General features: G+C 27.5%; 1 protein-coding gene across 2 annotated transcripts; it reads left to right on the top strand.

The window, feature by feature from the left end:
* The first annotated feature begins 9,789 nt into the window (after window positions 1-9,789).
* LOC8270672 (probable BOI-related E3 ubiquitin-protein ligase 2) lies at window positions 9,790-11,907 on the top strand. 2 transcript variants are annotated; one of them, XR_007216866.1, is made up of 3 exons: window positions 9,790-10,436; window positions 10,536-11,331; window positions 11,665-11,907. XR_007216866.1 is itself a non-coding variant. In XM_002533141.4 (2 exons), the coding sequence occupies exons 1-2, from the start codon at window positions 10,044-10,046 to the stop codon at window positions 11,079-11,081; spliced, it is 939 nt and encodes a 312-aa protein (XP_002533187.3). In that variant the 5' UTR covers window positions 9,790-10,043; the 3' UTR covers window positions 11,082-11,361. The 2 variants fall into 2 exon arrangements, 1 of the variants encoding a protein (XP_002533187.3); XM_002533141.4 differs by lacking the exon at window positions 11,665-11,907 and having other exon boundaries at window positions 10,536-11,361.
* The last annotated feature ends 2,744 nt before the right edge of the window (window positions 11,908-14,651 follow it).

The raw sequence follows: 14,651 nt of genomic DNA, 5'->3' as shown, positions 1-14,651 counted from the left end.
CTCTAGTGGAATAAGACAGGGTTGTCCAATTTCTCCTTACCTTTTGGTTCTTTGTGTTAAAAGATTGTCTCACTTAATTAATTCAGCTGTTCAGTAGGGAAAATGGAGACCCATTAAGGTGGCAAGAAGAGGTCCAACCCTTTCTCACCTTTTCTTTGCTAACGACATGGTTCTCATGGCTGAGGCCTTGCTTGATCAGATGCAGGTTATTCTTGAAATTCTGGATACTTTATGTCAAAGCTCGGACCATATAGTGAATTTTGCCAGTCTTGTATTTCTGTGAGTAACAATGTTGATAGCTGCTGCAATTTCTAGGATGTCTGGTATTCCGCTAACTAAGGATTTGGCTGATGGCCTGGCAAACAAGGCCTTGTTTTAGAGACATCACGAGGTTTTCACTTACTGGATGAGGTTCCCTCTTGTGTGAATCAACTGTTGTTTAGCGAATGCGTGGGTGTTGTTTGGCCTTACAGTGTTCGAATGTGATTTTGTTCAGCTTCTCTTTTCCTTTTTTCTTTTTTGTATTTAAAAAAAAAAGAGAGAAAACTTTGTGCTGCGGATGTAATTGTAATAGAAGATTAAGAGCTACATAAAAGATAAGAGAAATTGAATTATAAAACAACATAAATAGAATATCAGAAAATTTGAATACAGATAAATCTAATTTGGATAAATTTATATTTAATAATTCAATATTTTTATTAATAAAATTAATTTGGATAAATTTAAGAAATAATTGAAAAAAACTATTTGTTCTTTGTCTTTGTAATTTTGATATAGATTTGTTGCAGAACTGAAATTGTGCTTAGTGAAGGATAAGTAGCTCTATTTTGTTTTAATCATTTCTATTATTACATAAGCACTGAAAAAGGTTATAGTCAAAGTAGTGACCGATTGCCTTTCTTTCTTTTAGTTTTAGGTGTCTTTTCGTGCTCCAGACATTTGGTTGCACAATCAATTACAAGAAAGAAAAAAACGAGAAAGGTCCTAATTAAATCTGACAGTAATCTCTCCTGTTTTCACTTCGGTCATCCCATGTAATACTGCAATGAAATTCCTGAAAAAAACAAATTTGAATTCATTTCACAAGTGCATTGCACGTATTAAATCAAATATTTAGAAAGCCCGATGCATGGAGATAGAAGGCTTATGGATCGTGAAATTTTTTCCTGAAAAAGAAGTAATGACAAACATCGGCTAACTCTGTACAGTGGTGAAATTTGGAAAGAAAAATCCTCTATTTCTTTCTCATTGCTGAGCTTAATAAACTGTAACACATGCACATATCTTCTTCTTTTTCTTGAAGACCTTAGATATGTAAGTTCACCTTAGAGCTTTTGAACAAATGGAATCAATTATATTAGTAAAATTAAAACTTCAATTTTTAATATAAAAACTTTTATTCGATATATTTTATATTAATCAAATTAAAATATATTTTATATTAATTAAATTGGCTCTAAATATATATTAAAAAAAAATTATGAACTTCAAGATTGATTGAGTGCACCAATATTAGAATTCCCCTCATCCAGTTCTGAAGAGAAGACATGCATCAGCATACTTATCTTTAGCATATTAAATGTAGGAACTTTACACATCATTAGAGCTTTGTATACATTAGTCCCTCTGTAATTATGCACATGACAAAAAATAAAAATAAACATTTTTTACTGTTTTAAATTAATCTATCTATTTATATATTTGTTATTTTAATCAGGTTGATTTAATTTAAACATAAACATAAATAAATAGTTATACGTATATGTGCTTGTCATTGAATTCTTTTTTAAGTTTTTTAATTTTAGAAAATTTGAAGAAATAGTAAAGAAATTTGTTTGAGGGACTTCCCATAACCCATATGTAAAGAAAAACCTGCACCTGATTATTACAAATGAACGTGATTCTTGGATTATTGGGTTGAGGTTGACAATCCAATCCACTACAAGGTATTTATAATCAACAAGTCAAATGAGATTTTTCCAGATGGAAGGAAGCAGGAGGTAACATGGAAGAGAAAACGATGTGTCCTAATGTCTCTCTAATCAAATATATATATATATGTATATTAGTTGGAGCATGCATGCATTCTCACTCTCACTTGTGGTGATTTCAAATTTTCCATTTTTCTTTGGCTTAGTGATGATTGCGTAAAACATGTGTTGAGCTCCACTCTTATGTTTGAACTTAATTCTCATCCACTAATCAAGCAATTACCGTGTTTCCCATTCAGTACTAAGGCCAAGAAGTCCATTATCATTTATCAACTTCAAAATCAAGACTCAGCACAAATACTCATTTGACTTTGTCGTAATGCAATTAAGATTACATATTTTGTTATTAACAATTACACTCATAATATAAGTTATGTAAAAATAAGAGATTTATACCATTTTATATGACAAATAAACTTTGCAATATATGATATTTTACAAAAAAAAGAAACAAATGAGTCCAAATAATAATGAATAAGAAATTCCATTATTATTCATTAATTTGAAATCAAGATTCAGCAATCAAACCATACATTTCTAAGTTCTCCTGTTGATTTTTTCTTTTTGTTTTCATTTAGATTCTTCAAGCTAATCTTCTACTATTATTTAAATCGTGATATATATATAAAATAATTATAAATTTCAGTATACATTTTTACTCTTTTATTATTTTTACTGAAAATAGTCAAGTCATTCTCAATTTATTTTATTTATTTATATTATTATAAACGAGGAAAAAAAATATATTTTTATTCAAGCTTTGAGATTATATCTGTAAGTGAGTTAATTTAGTTTTTACTTGTTGTAAAAGTAAAAGTTTACAGACAAAGAGGTAAAGTATACGGGTCCTCACTCAATTATGGGAAGCAAGACCCAGAAATTGTAAAAGCAAAAGTCTCGACCCCTATCCCACATATCATATCACATTCACATGCTCTTTCTTTCTTTCCCAAAAGCTTGAAAATAAGCCAAATAAGAGAAGTAGTTGAGAAGTTGCTGCAAAGACTTTGCACCAAATACGAGAAAATGGGCATTAGATTTATGACAGTATATATACATATATGCCCATCCACACTCAAAATAAAATAACTCTTACCTCCTGCAGTTAATAACATAACATTTCACCACCTCAATGAAATAAGTGAGGTGCAAAGAGCTGTTTCACATGGACTGCAGCGTTGGTTATGGTGGCACTGGCACAAGGAGCCGCCCTGAGAAGCAAAAGATGAATCATGGCGATGGTTGGTGGACAGCACATGCACATGGGTCCACGCCATGCAACCATTTCTTCCCTCTCACTATCTTTTTGTCCAAGTGCTGACGGATTCTTTTTCTTTTCAAACACTCGCATTATTATCACCCTTTTCTATGTCTGTTCTGAACCTTTGGAGAAAACTAGGGATACTCCATCTAGAACACACGGATCTTTTCCCTTGATTAATTTTAACGGTCAAATATAGGTTCTTTCTTGAGTTTGAATTGATGATTGGGTTATTTATTTTTCCCACAGCTTTAATAAAATTTAATTTAATTTAATTTTTTTATTTTTTTATATTGTGTTATCTCACTGTCATATGTATCTTATATATTAAAATAGTGAATTGGGGAATAACATATGGAGCACTTATCAATTAAGAGACTTTATTAGGCTGGTGTCACGTGATTAGCTTAATGCCATAGAAGTTGAGATTGTTAAATGAAGAATCTTTGCTTAGGATATATAATACCTTCGTAACTTAATCCAAAAGAATTGCAAGTGGAAAGATTGACTCAAGAGTCATTTGAAGGTCGGATCCAATCTAAATTCTCCTGAATTTATTAAATGAATCCCGTTTTGATAAATTATCTAAACTCATACCATTAGTAAATTTATATATTATAAATTATAATAATAAATTTTTATATTTTAATGAACCGATGATTAGTTTAATTCTCTTATAAATATAAATAGGTATGATTATATTTATTAATCTAATGTAATTTTGTATATACTTGATTAAGCACCAATAAATTTAGTAAATTTTAATTGGAGTTTGGCTCAATAATAAACGAATTGAAATCAAAATAGTCAATCCAATAATAGTTATAGAAATGGCTTATTGAGTATGCAATAATTTCTTTTAATAATTCATAATATTAAACTTATTTAGACTTGATTTTGATATAAAAAAATTTAATTGACTGAGCTCATTTAATAATTGAGTCAAGCCCAAACTAGTCAAGTCTTAGCGCGTTCATGTTAATCTCTAGCTTGAAAATAGGCAACAGAATTTTCATTTCGTTTAACAAAAGAAGAAAGAAAGGAAAAGAAAAATAAAACAAAAAGAATGGGCATCGGATTAAATTGCTAATTCCCATTTCTCTTTAGTTAGTATCGTATTTATGTAATACATATGTCTTTAGCTAATTAAATTTCAGTCTTAATGACAAGTTTGGGAAGAATGTTACAAATAGTTGCATTTACTAATGGGATTAAGTCAAGTTTTTCCTTCTTATTTTGGTTAATAGTTTCTCTATTAAAAAGAGGCACAGGGGGGCTAAAAAAAATGGGTTTCTCATTGCTATCAATATAAAGGAGATTTCTAACTTTAAAAAAAAAAAAAACATCTTTAAATAAAAATGATTAATAGATAATAATTAAAGATAATGACACGAGATGTATAACATGTAAAGTGCAAAATATTTGTAAATCAATAAGCCAGAATTTTTTTATTACCTGTCTCCGGCCGACATTGACAAACCTTCCGTAATTTAGGATCCATTGTGACCGTACAAAAATAAATAAATAAAAAAAAAGAAATTGGAAAGAATTAATGAATCTTTTGCATGTCCGTCCACTGTAATTTGATGAAATTAGTGGAAGTAAATTAAAAATGAATTCCATTATTTTGTTTGTCCTGGTGCATGGAATATTATGGACTAGTGTGACCTGGTTAGAGGAAAGATTCTTTCCTGACAAAACGCTGTGAAGGAACCCTTAATTCTCGGCTTCTACTCATACAAATGTCCACTCAATCTCTGCAAATAAAAATAAATAAATCCATTTTATGGCAGATAAAGACACGCAGAATCATAACAGCAATGGAAATACACCAAATATTTCGTCAATGGCTTGTGTTGTGACTACGAAGACAATAAATTAATGACTTTAAATTCTTGAATTTCTTAAAAAACTATTTCTAATCTTCAATATAAAAATTATATGCTACATATTTCATTTATGGGATTTTAGAATAATAATGTTTAAAATACTTCATTTGAATCTTTTTTAATATTTTAAATTCCCATAATCAGCATCACTACTTCTAAGAATTAAAATAATTATTTAACTTAGAAAATGTATTGATAATATTAATAGAATTCTTAAATTTTTAATAGTATCATGTCAGTAATTGATAAAATTTTATAATAGACACATACAATATTATATTTTTTGAAGATTTTAATGTTAAATCGGCATTTTTAATTAGTAATAAGTAAATAATAGAACAACTTATTGTAGGGTTTTGATTTGGGGGCACTCTTCTGTTTCAATCATCAAAAGTTATTTGATTAGGTTGGGCTTGGGAGGCACTGTCAATCCATTTCTTAAAAAAGCTTTATACGCAAATCACTTGAATAAAGGAAAAGATAAGTCTTCAGCTAATGGTTTGATTGGGACATAAACCTCTCCTATCTAGTGATTTTATCTCTTTGCAATTTTATCTATCACAATAATAGAAATTGATATTCAAAACTTTTTAGATATTCAAAACAATCTTTTCATTTATATAATAATAATAACAACAACAATAATCATTGGTTATATACATATATATATATATATATATATATATATATATATAATATGTATATTAATTTTGAGATATTGTTTTTGATATATGTACTTATATTTTGACACATTAAGTTTGTGTTTTAACATGTGTGATTATATTTTGATATATAATATTTTATTTTTAAGTGTATTTATTTTTAAATATAATATTCAAATTTGTATAATTTTATCATTTTTATGTTAACTTATTAATTAATAAATTATAATTCTAATTAAATTATTATTATTATTTAAAAAAATAAAATTTAATTATATTTTTAATATTATATTGAATAATAAATTAGTTTTTAATTACAGAATAATTCTGATAATATTTTAAATTATATTTTTAATATTTTTATTTAGTTAATAAGTTAATTTTCTAGTTATTGGATAATATTTAATCCTAAAAATTAGTAATATTAATTTTTTATATCATTAATTTAAAAAATTATATAAAATTTTATGTGATTAATATTTTTAAAAATTTATATAAGTTAACAAGATGATGTACTGTTATATGGTGTTTTTGCATTAATTTATTAATTAGTAAATTACTAATTTAATTGAACAAGGATTATAATCCTCAAAAATAATATTTTAATTATGATTTTTAATATAGTTTAATTAATATATTAGTTTTCTAATAAATAATGATCCTAATTTAGAAAATAACACTTTAATATATATTTTGATATTATATTAATTATTATGTAAGTCAATTTTTTTAAGTGTTTAATGATTTCTAGTGCTAAAAACAATAGTAATATTAATTATATATATATTAAAAAATAGTTAAAATATTTTTAAAATAATTTTTATATTATAGTATTAGAAAATCTTAGAATATCATAAATTTTTCCCAAAAAGAACATTTAAAATCATTTTAAATTATTAACATCTTCTAAAATGTGACTAGTAGTCAATTAAGCCCAACTAATCAGTGAAACTAGGGTTTCTTAATGCGTGAAATGATGAATTGTGGAATCAAACTCAAGACTGTAAAATTTCAAAGCACACCCACCCCTTCTTGTTCATGAAAAGAATTCAAACAATTCTTCCCCGGAACTGCAAAACATGAATGCAATTTGTGTGTGAAAAAAAATGAGAACAATTTGAATTTGAATTTGGAGTTGGTTTCAATCCATAATAAATTAGAAATTAAAAAAAAAAGAAATAAAAGCAACAACAAAAATAGTAATTTTCTTATTAGTTGGTGCATGCACTTATTTTTTTTTTTACCTTGATATGTTTAAACTCTAAAGTTAATAATTAAATTATTACTTTTAATATATATATCTAGAGGTAATTTAGAGGATACTGGGTATGATTTTTATGGGTGGTAAAACGCTATTTCAAGAGTTTTGATGCAGTTATATATTCAAAATTTGAACTCGAGATTTTAATTAAGCTAAAAGAGACTCTTATCATCTTATCAAATTAAAATAATATTACATATCGATACAGGTTTATACAGTTTCATCATAATAAATTTATAATATTTGAGAAAACGATACATATAATAGTTTCTTATTTTAAAAAAATTAAATAGAAAATAGGATAGGAGACAGATTCTGTCTATCTAAATCTAATTTTATATGCAATTTTCTATGGTTACCTGTTTTCGTGAATATATGAGATAAAGTTTCACTATCTTAATCCACCTATAAATTACTTAAAGAGAAAAGAATCTGTTTGTTCAGTTATACTAAACAGGAATAAAAAGGCTTAATAAAATTAATTAAAAAAAAAAGAGTGAAAGGGAAATGTTTGGATGAGTGCTTCATGGACTCAATTATGGGAGACACATAAGCATCATTATCTTTTTGGCATTATAATCACTTTATAGAAAAACCTGTATCACATGACCATGATGATACTCAAAACAATTTTTTTTTTCTTTGAGGATAAAAAAGAAAAATTAATTTCTGGAATGGGATATAAAATAATGCCATATAAGACATTGTTTGTTAGAGGCAATTTTGGAATGTCTATCAACTCTATCTTGATGACCCTTTTCATGGATTTTATTGGGTTCAAATTCCTTGTCAACTTTTCAATTACACCCATATTAATAATGCTTTTGTACAGGTTGGAGAAGAGTTTATCAATTGCCTTCATTGTATGACCTAGAAGTTCATGTAAATGGAGAATGATATGTATTTTTATTATGAACACATAATTATTTCAATCGCTTTGGTATCAATTTTTGTTAACAAATTTATAATCCGTTTCTATTATCTAGTCGAGCATCGACTCAGGAAGAATTAATTCTAAATTTATTGAAAATTCATGATCATTCTTTTAATAATGCCCTATCTCTAAGAAAAGTTAAAACTCGACTGTAAATCGATTCAATAACTCAAATATTGATATTTGTGATATTAGTCAAACTCAATATTTTCGAGATAAAATCCATCCCGTTGAATTTAGAGATAAAAAATTTATTCAACGAATTTTAAAACTTATTTATGACTAATATATTTGGTAAATTGAAAAATTACTAAATATTAAAATATTAATCAGTTAAGTGACAAAGAAAGTTATAAAAATAGTATCAGACTAATATATTTAAAAAGACTGTAAAAATAAATTTTAAATCATTAAATTACCTCATGAAAAGGAAAATCTATAATGAAAATTTACAAACCAAATATTTACTTTCAAATCCAATAAGTGATTGTCAAGGAAAAAAAAACTATAAATTATAGAATATTTGTTTATGTTTTTAAACTCTAGTATTTTCTTTCAATTACTGATTCGTTTATAATACTCCGAACTAAATATAGAGGTCGTGAAGAAAATAGAGACACATTTTTAGAAGGAATTTTAATGGGTTAGCATTATGCAAAATTCTCCATATACCATAACAAGTGTGTCTAGAAACAAAGAATTGCAGGGCAACAACCACAAATTTGCTGGCTTCCCAATTCAGAATACATTTCCAAATACTAATGGTTTGATTAATTCAGCAAAAATGAATAAGCAGACTAGATTTTATTTTCCTAATCGTGGAAGGTACAACTAGACAACTTATTTAATTAGAATCCAACATCATTTCCTCATGTCCAAGGCACTCAATATTTTATAAGATCTCTTTCTTAATATGATACCCCATTTACTATTCTAATCCTCCAAATTTATGATGCCTGCCAAATTTCAACTTTATCAAATCTAAATAAGTTATTTCTGATTTAATTTTTATATAAATTAATTATTAAATTTAAAAAAAAAACTCAGAAATTTATTCAACTATTGAATGCAAGGCATGGGAATAGCCAACTATTTTTTATTTTATTTTTAATGGTTAAAGTTCCCAAAGAAAAAAGAAAAAAGAAAAGATGTGGTGGGAATTTTATAAAATGTAAAACTATAAAAAGAAATTAAGGAAACCTATTCTTCAGGCTTTCCAAATGACTGAACTGACAAATCTTTGATATTGTCTCTCTCTCTCTCTCTTTATTTTTCCAAAGAAATAAATGAGAATTAAAAAATAACTGACCAATTCAGAGACAGGGAGAGTCTCTCACATCCCAAACTCTGCTGGAATTGAATTTCCTATTTTTAATTTATTTTTATTTTAAAAACAAACGCCTCTGAAATCTCTGACCGACCCGATAGTTTAGTCACAAAATCTGCATGTGTACGTCGTTGGCTCGGTTGCATACCGCGTCCCATATATTAATGCTTTTATTTATTTGTCTTTTTCAATTTCTTTTCCTACTTTTATTTTACCATGATAGACAATATACTAATTTAACACCTATCTATTAACAAGTACCTTATATTAAAAATTAATAAAAAAAAGCCATAATAAGCATCCTAGGCTCTCTCTCTCTCTCTCTCTCTCTTCCCTTCAGTAGTCCCCACCTCTTTTTTCCCTTTTTAAAGTCTTCCACTTTATAATAATATAATAATAAAATCCCATGCCTATTCTTAATCCACATCACTCCTCCTCTCTCTCTCCCTATATATATATCACCTCCACCACCTATTGTTTTTATTTTTATATGTTCCTTAGTATTATTATTATCAGAACATAGAAGCACGCATCCACACCCAAATACCAGAAGAAAGGGATCGTGGTGTTGGTTTGAAGAAAGAAGGGAAGCCCAGTTGTTAGAGAGAGGGATCTGAGTCAAAAGGATTCTGTTTCTTTTGTTTTTGTTGGGTTTAATTTGGGATATCTGTTGGTTTCGTTTTATAGGATTGTTTAGGTGTTACAGAAAGAGATTATGGCAGTGCAAGCTCAGTTTCCATTGTGTGGCTCTCAGGATTGGATGATGGATAATGGTTGTGGTGGTGGTGGTGGTGGTGGTTTAAACCATTATTATTATTCGTATCTACAACAGCAGCAGCAAAAGCAGCAAAAGCATCAACAGCAACAACAGCAACTGCAACTGCAACTGCAACAGCAACAGCAACAATGTAATATGCAGCTGTTACAGAACCATCAGTTCAAGAATCAAAATCTTGGGTTTGCCAATAATAATGATAATACTAGTGTTCTTGATTCTTCTCTTTTGAAAAACAGCACTAATCATCATCTATCAATGGCTTATTCTCAAAACATGGCTGCCTATGATGAAAAACAAAGACAAGAGATTGATCAGTATATCAGATTACAGGTTAGAGTTCTTTTTCATTTCATGCCCATCTTCAATCTTGGTTAATTCATTTCTTCTCTTATTGATTTAAATTTCTTTTTCTTTTTCTCATAAAAACAGAATGAGAGATTGAGATTGGCATTGCAAGAGCAAAGCAAACAACATTTGGCATCATTGATGAAGAGAATAGAATCAAAGGCGCTTCCTTTATTAAGACAAAAAGATGAGGAAATAGCACAAGCAGCTAAAAGAACAACAGAACTTGAAGATTTCTTGAAAAGAATAGAAATGGAAAACCAAGCATGGCAAAGGATAGCACAAGAAAATGAAGCAATGGTTATATCTCTCAACAACACAATTGATCAATTGAGGGAAAAGGCATCGTGTTGCTTTGATAATGGAGCGGAGGATGCAGAGTCTTGCTGTGATTTAAACAGAGAAGAAGAAGCAGAGGAAACAGAGCAAAGAAACAGAGTGTTCTTCAATAATGAGAATAACAATGAGAAGAAGAAGATGGTATGCAAGGCCTGCAACTCTAGCGATTCGTGTATTTTGTTCCTTCCTTGTAGGCACCTTTGTTCATGCAAAGCTTGTGAAGCTTTTCTTGATTCTTGCCCTCTTTGTAAAACAGTAAAGAAAGCTAGCATTGAGGCTTTGATAGTTTAGATTTTCTAGGCAAAGGGAACAGACAGTCAGAAACCCGATTCAATGCCTTGTATGCGGGGCATTGGCATTTGGTCTCATATTGGTAGATTTCTAGTTTTAGTTTTGCTCTCTTTTAGATGTTTGTTGCCTTTTCAGGGAACCCTTTTGTATTTAGATATTAAATTGTACTTTAAAATCATGCAAGCAAGAATATCAATCACAATATTGAACAGAAATTACAAGACAAGAAGAAAGGAAAAAAAAATGAAAGGTAGCATCTTTTTCCCTTTGTTTGGATTTATTGCTTCTTATTTTATTTTTCCCTTTTATGGGTTTCATTACTTTTGTCTGATATACAGATTTGATTTGATTACTCAACATCAGATTTGTTGTCAATTGTTGTGGCCTTGGAATTGCACTCTATAATTTAACATTGACAGGAGAGAGTGGGAAAGCAACGTCAGATTCACCAACCTATAATAATAACAACAAAGGAGAAAGAAAAATAATAACAACAAAGGAGAAAGAAAAGTATTATATTCTGTTTGAGAACAGAGACTATTAGAGGTGTTAAAAAAAACTGATTCTTTTGATTTTATGGCAGTGTGTCTACACAAATTCAGTGACTGGGAAGTCTGAAAAGGAAATAAAAAGAGAAATCTGCCAAGCCAAGTTTAGACAGAACAAGTATGCAACAGCTAACAGGTAGGACAGAGACAATCCTTTCCCTTCAATTCTTATGCGCTACAAAATCCAAGTTTGCCTCTTTTAGATGTTATTCTCTTTTTTTCCCTTTCTTCTGTCAATCACTCAAATTAAGCATTTATTTGACAGAATTTACCCCTTAGGATGTGTGTCTGGTTATGGATATCGGCCCCATATTTAGGGTGGTTGGTTCAAGTATAGTTATTAATTTGGTTAATTAAGAATTAAAAAAACTCGTTATTGTTTAGTGTCATACTATATCAGTGTCATATAAAATCTGTTTTTAATAAAAGTAATTGTTAATTTAAAAAAAAAATATATATAAACAGTAAAATAAAATATAAATATTATTTAATTGTGTATTTATATTATATGTAATCATTAAATAAATTTATTATTCTATCAATAAATTTTTTATCCAATGACTGTAATTAAATATAATAATTTAAAATATTATAATTCTATTTTAATTAAAAATTAATTTAAATTGAATTATTTATAAGCATATTGTAAAAGAAAATGTAGATAAGTAATGATTATATTGAAGTGTTACAAAAATATAAAATGTTAAACCAATAACTACAATATATTATATATATATTTCAAATTATACTTCTTTTACTTTTATATTAAATATTATAAAATGAAAGTCCAAATATAGAATATCCATTTTGAAATATAATAACCAAAAAATTGATTATAAAAATGTTATAATTGAATTTGATGTTATATTTTGCCTATATAATTAATTCGACAGAAATAATAATTTGATTTTTTATTTTAACGAAGAAAATTACACCCTTAATGAACAATTAATAGTATTAATTAAATGCCAAAATTCATAAAAAGAGATTATTATAATGATAGTGGTAGGTAACAAAACAAGGCCTTGGGGGTGGTGTGGTGGTGGGGGCCATATGGTAAACTTCAAGGAATGTGACTTCGTACTGTGGGCCCTCCATTTTGTCTTTCTTTTCGCCTGATTGCTGCTCTCACTCACTGTGCCCGTACAACTGTTTGTTTTCTCTTCTTTGGCTATTCCAACTCTTTATCTTTCTTCTTTTTCACTCCTCTTTTCTAATCATTTTTTATTTATTTTAAAGGAAAATTAGGATTTTTATTTTGGTTTTTGACAAGGGACGAAGATTGAAGCAGAACAGAAGAACACGTGAATCCTGGTGAGTGTTTGCCACGTCGTTACCTTGGCCCAAGAGCCCAAGAAGACTCTGTTGATATTTTAATGGGCCCTGTTTGGTTGTAACGGCTAGCAATCAGGGAGTTTTGTGGATAAAGGCAGCTCCATTTGGAATTCAAACTGGGAATGATCCATCCAAGTAAAGAGTTGTTGGGACTTGAGACCATGCAACAGTTACTTCCCTCAATCCTTATCCAAACTTTTGTCTTTTATTTATTTATTTATTTTAATATTCTTTTCTCCTCTTTAACTTTAATTTCAATTTAAAACTTTAATCAAACAATACAAATTAAGTGTGTTATGCTCTCGGGTGGAGAGTTTTTATATTCTAAGAGTTTGATTGGGTAAGCTGTTACGGCCAGCTTATGGCTGTTATTGATGGTTGATAGTTAACAAATAATTATATTTAATAAAAGGTTTAATTACTAATTAAATTTTATATTTTATATTTTTTAATAATTTTATTTAATTATTTTAAAATTTTAAAATACATATTTATATTTTTAATTTATATTTAAAAATATTTTTGAATGATAATTTTTAAAATTTTACGATAAAAAAGATGATGTGGTAAGTCGATTGTATTTATTAAAAGAACAATTATTTTGAAGTAGTAAAAAGATTTATTTTAGACTTAATAATATAGTTATTAAGGGTCTTACACATGTGTATTCTTTCACACAGTTTACATATAAATGCAGTAAATTTTAGTAAGCAAAGTTAATTCGCCACGTCATTTCTTTATTGTAAAATTTTAAAGATTGTTGCCAAAAATATTGTTAAAAATATAAATATTTATTTTAAAATCTTGAAACAATTAGATAAAATTACTAAAAATTATAAGATTTATTATTTAATTAGTAATTAAGTCTTAATAAAATTATTGTTATTTCTATTTCTATGTATAATTTCCAATAAACATATTAATCAGTTATTTTTCAATTAAAGTGACAAAATTTATTATTACTTTTAAAATTTTTATATGCTATTAATAATAAACAAGTTATATATATAAATAAAAAAAGTAGATAAAACTCCATCAATTTAAATTTATTTTTATAATAGCATAATTACTTCTATAAAAAGATAAAAAAATAAAAGAATATTAGGTGAAATAATCACAAGATATGTATAATTATAGTTTATTTAAAATATTATGGGAATAATTTTTTTTCATCTTTTTTCTTTTAAAAAGATATTTATGCTAAGAAGAAAAAATAATTTGAACATTGCATTGCGTTCACAAAAAGTTCTAACTTATACTTGATATGAACTATAGCTATAAACATCACAAAAACTATCAGCAATGGCTCAAAATAAATTATCAAACATGTTGATATAGTTATTTAGAACCGAACAACTGTTAGCTTATTTCCAACAACTATATCAAATATCTTCTAAGTGTCTATAGTTGTTGTATATAGAAAAAAAAGGAATACAATTTTTGTAATCATTGAACGAGTATCAATATAGATTCAAGTGGTGCTTTGCCTTGTCTAGAGATAATATTGAACTAGATTGTTAAAGAAATAGATGCCTAAGAAATTAAGCCAACTAATTTTATTCACCTACTTCTAAAATTTCACAAAATTTCTTTGAATTCTTAGTTAGCTTGATATGATTTTGCTAAATCAAATGCAAAACTATCTAATGAGCTGAAAGTTTTAAAATAAGTATTGGAGCAGTGTATT

This window comes from Ricinus communis, chromosome 8 (assembly GCF_019578655.1).
Source record: "Ricinus communis isolate WT05 ecotype wild-type chromosome 8, ASM1957865v1, whole genome shotgun sequence".
Taxonomy (NCBI): domain Eukaryota; kingdom Viridiplantae; phylum Streptophyta; class Magnoliopsida; order Malpighiales; family Euphorbiaceae; genus Ricinus; species Ricinus communis.
The sequence above is the reverse complement of the archived record's forward strand: the minus strand, read 5'-3'. Positions and strand labels throughout refer to the sequence as shown.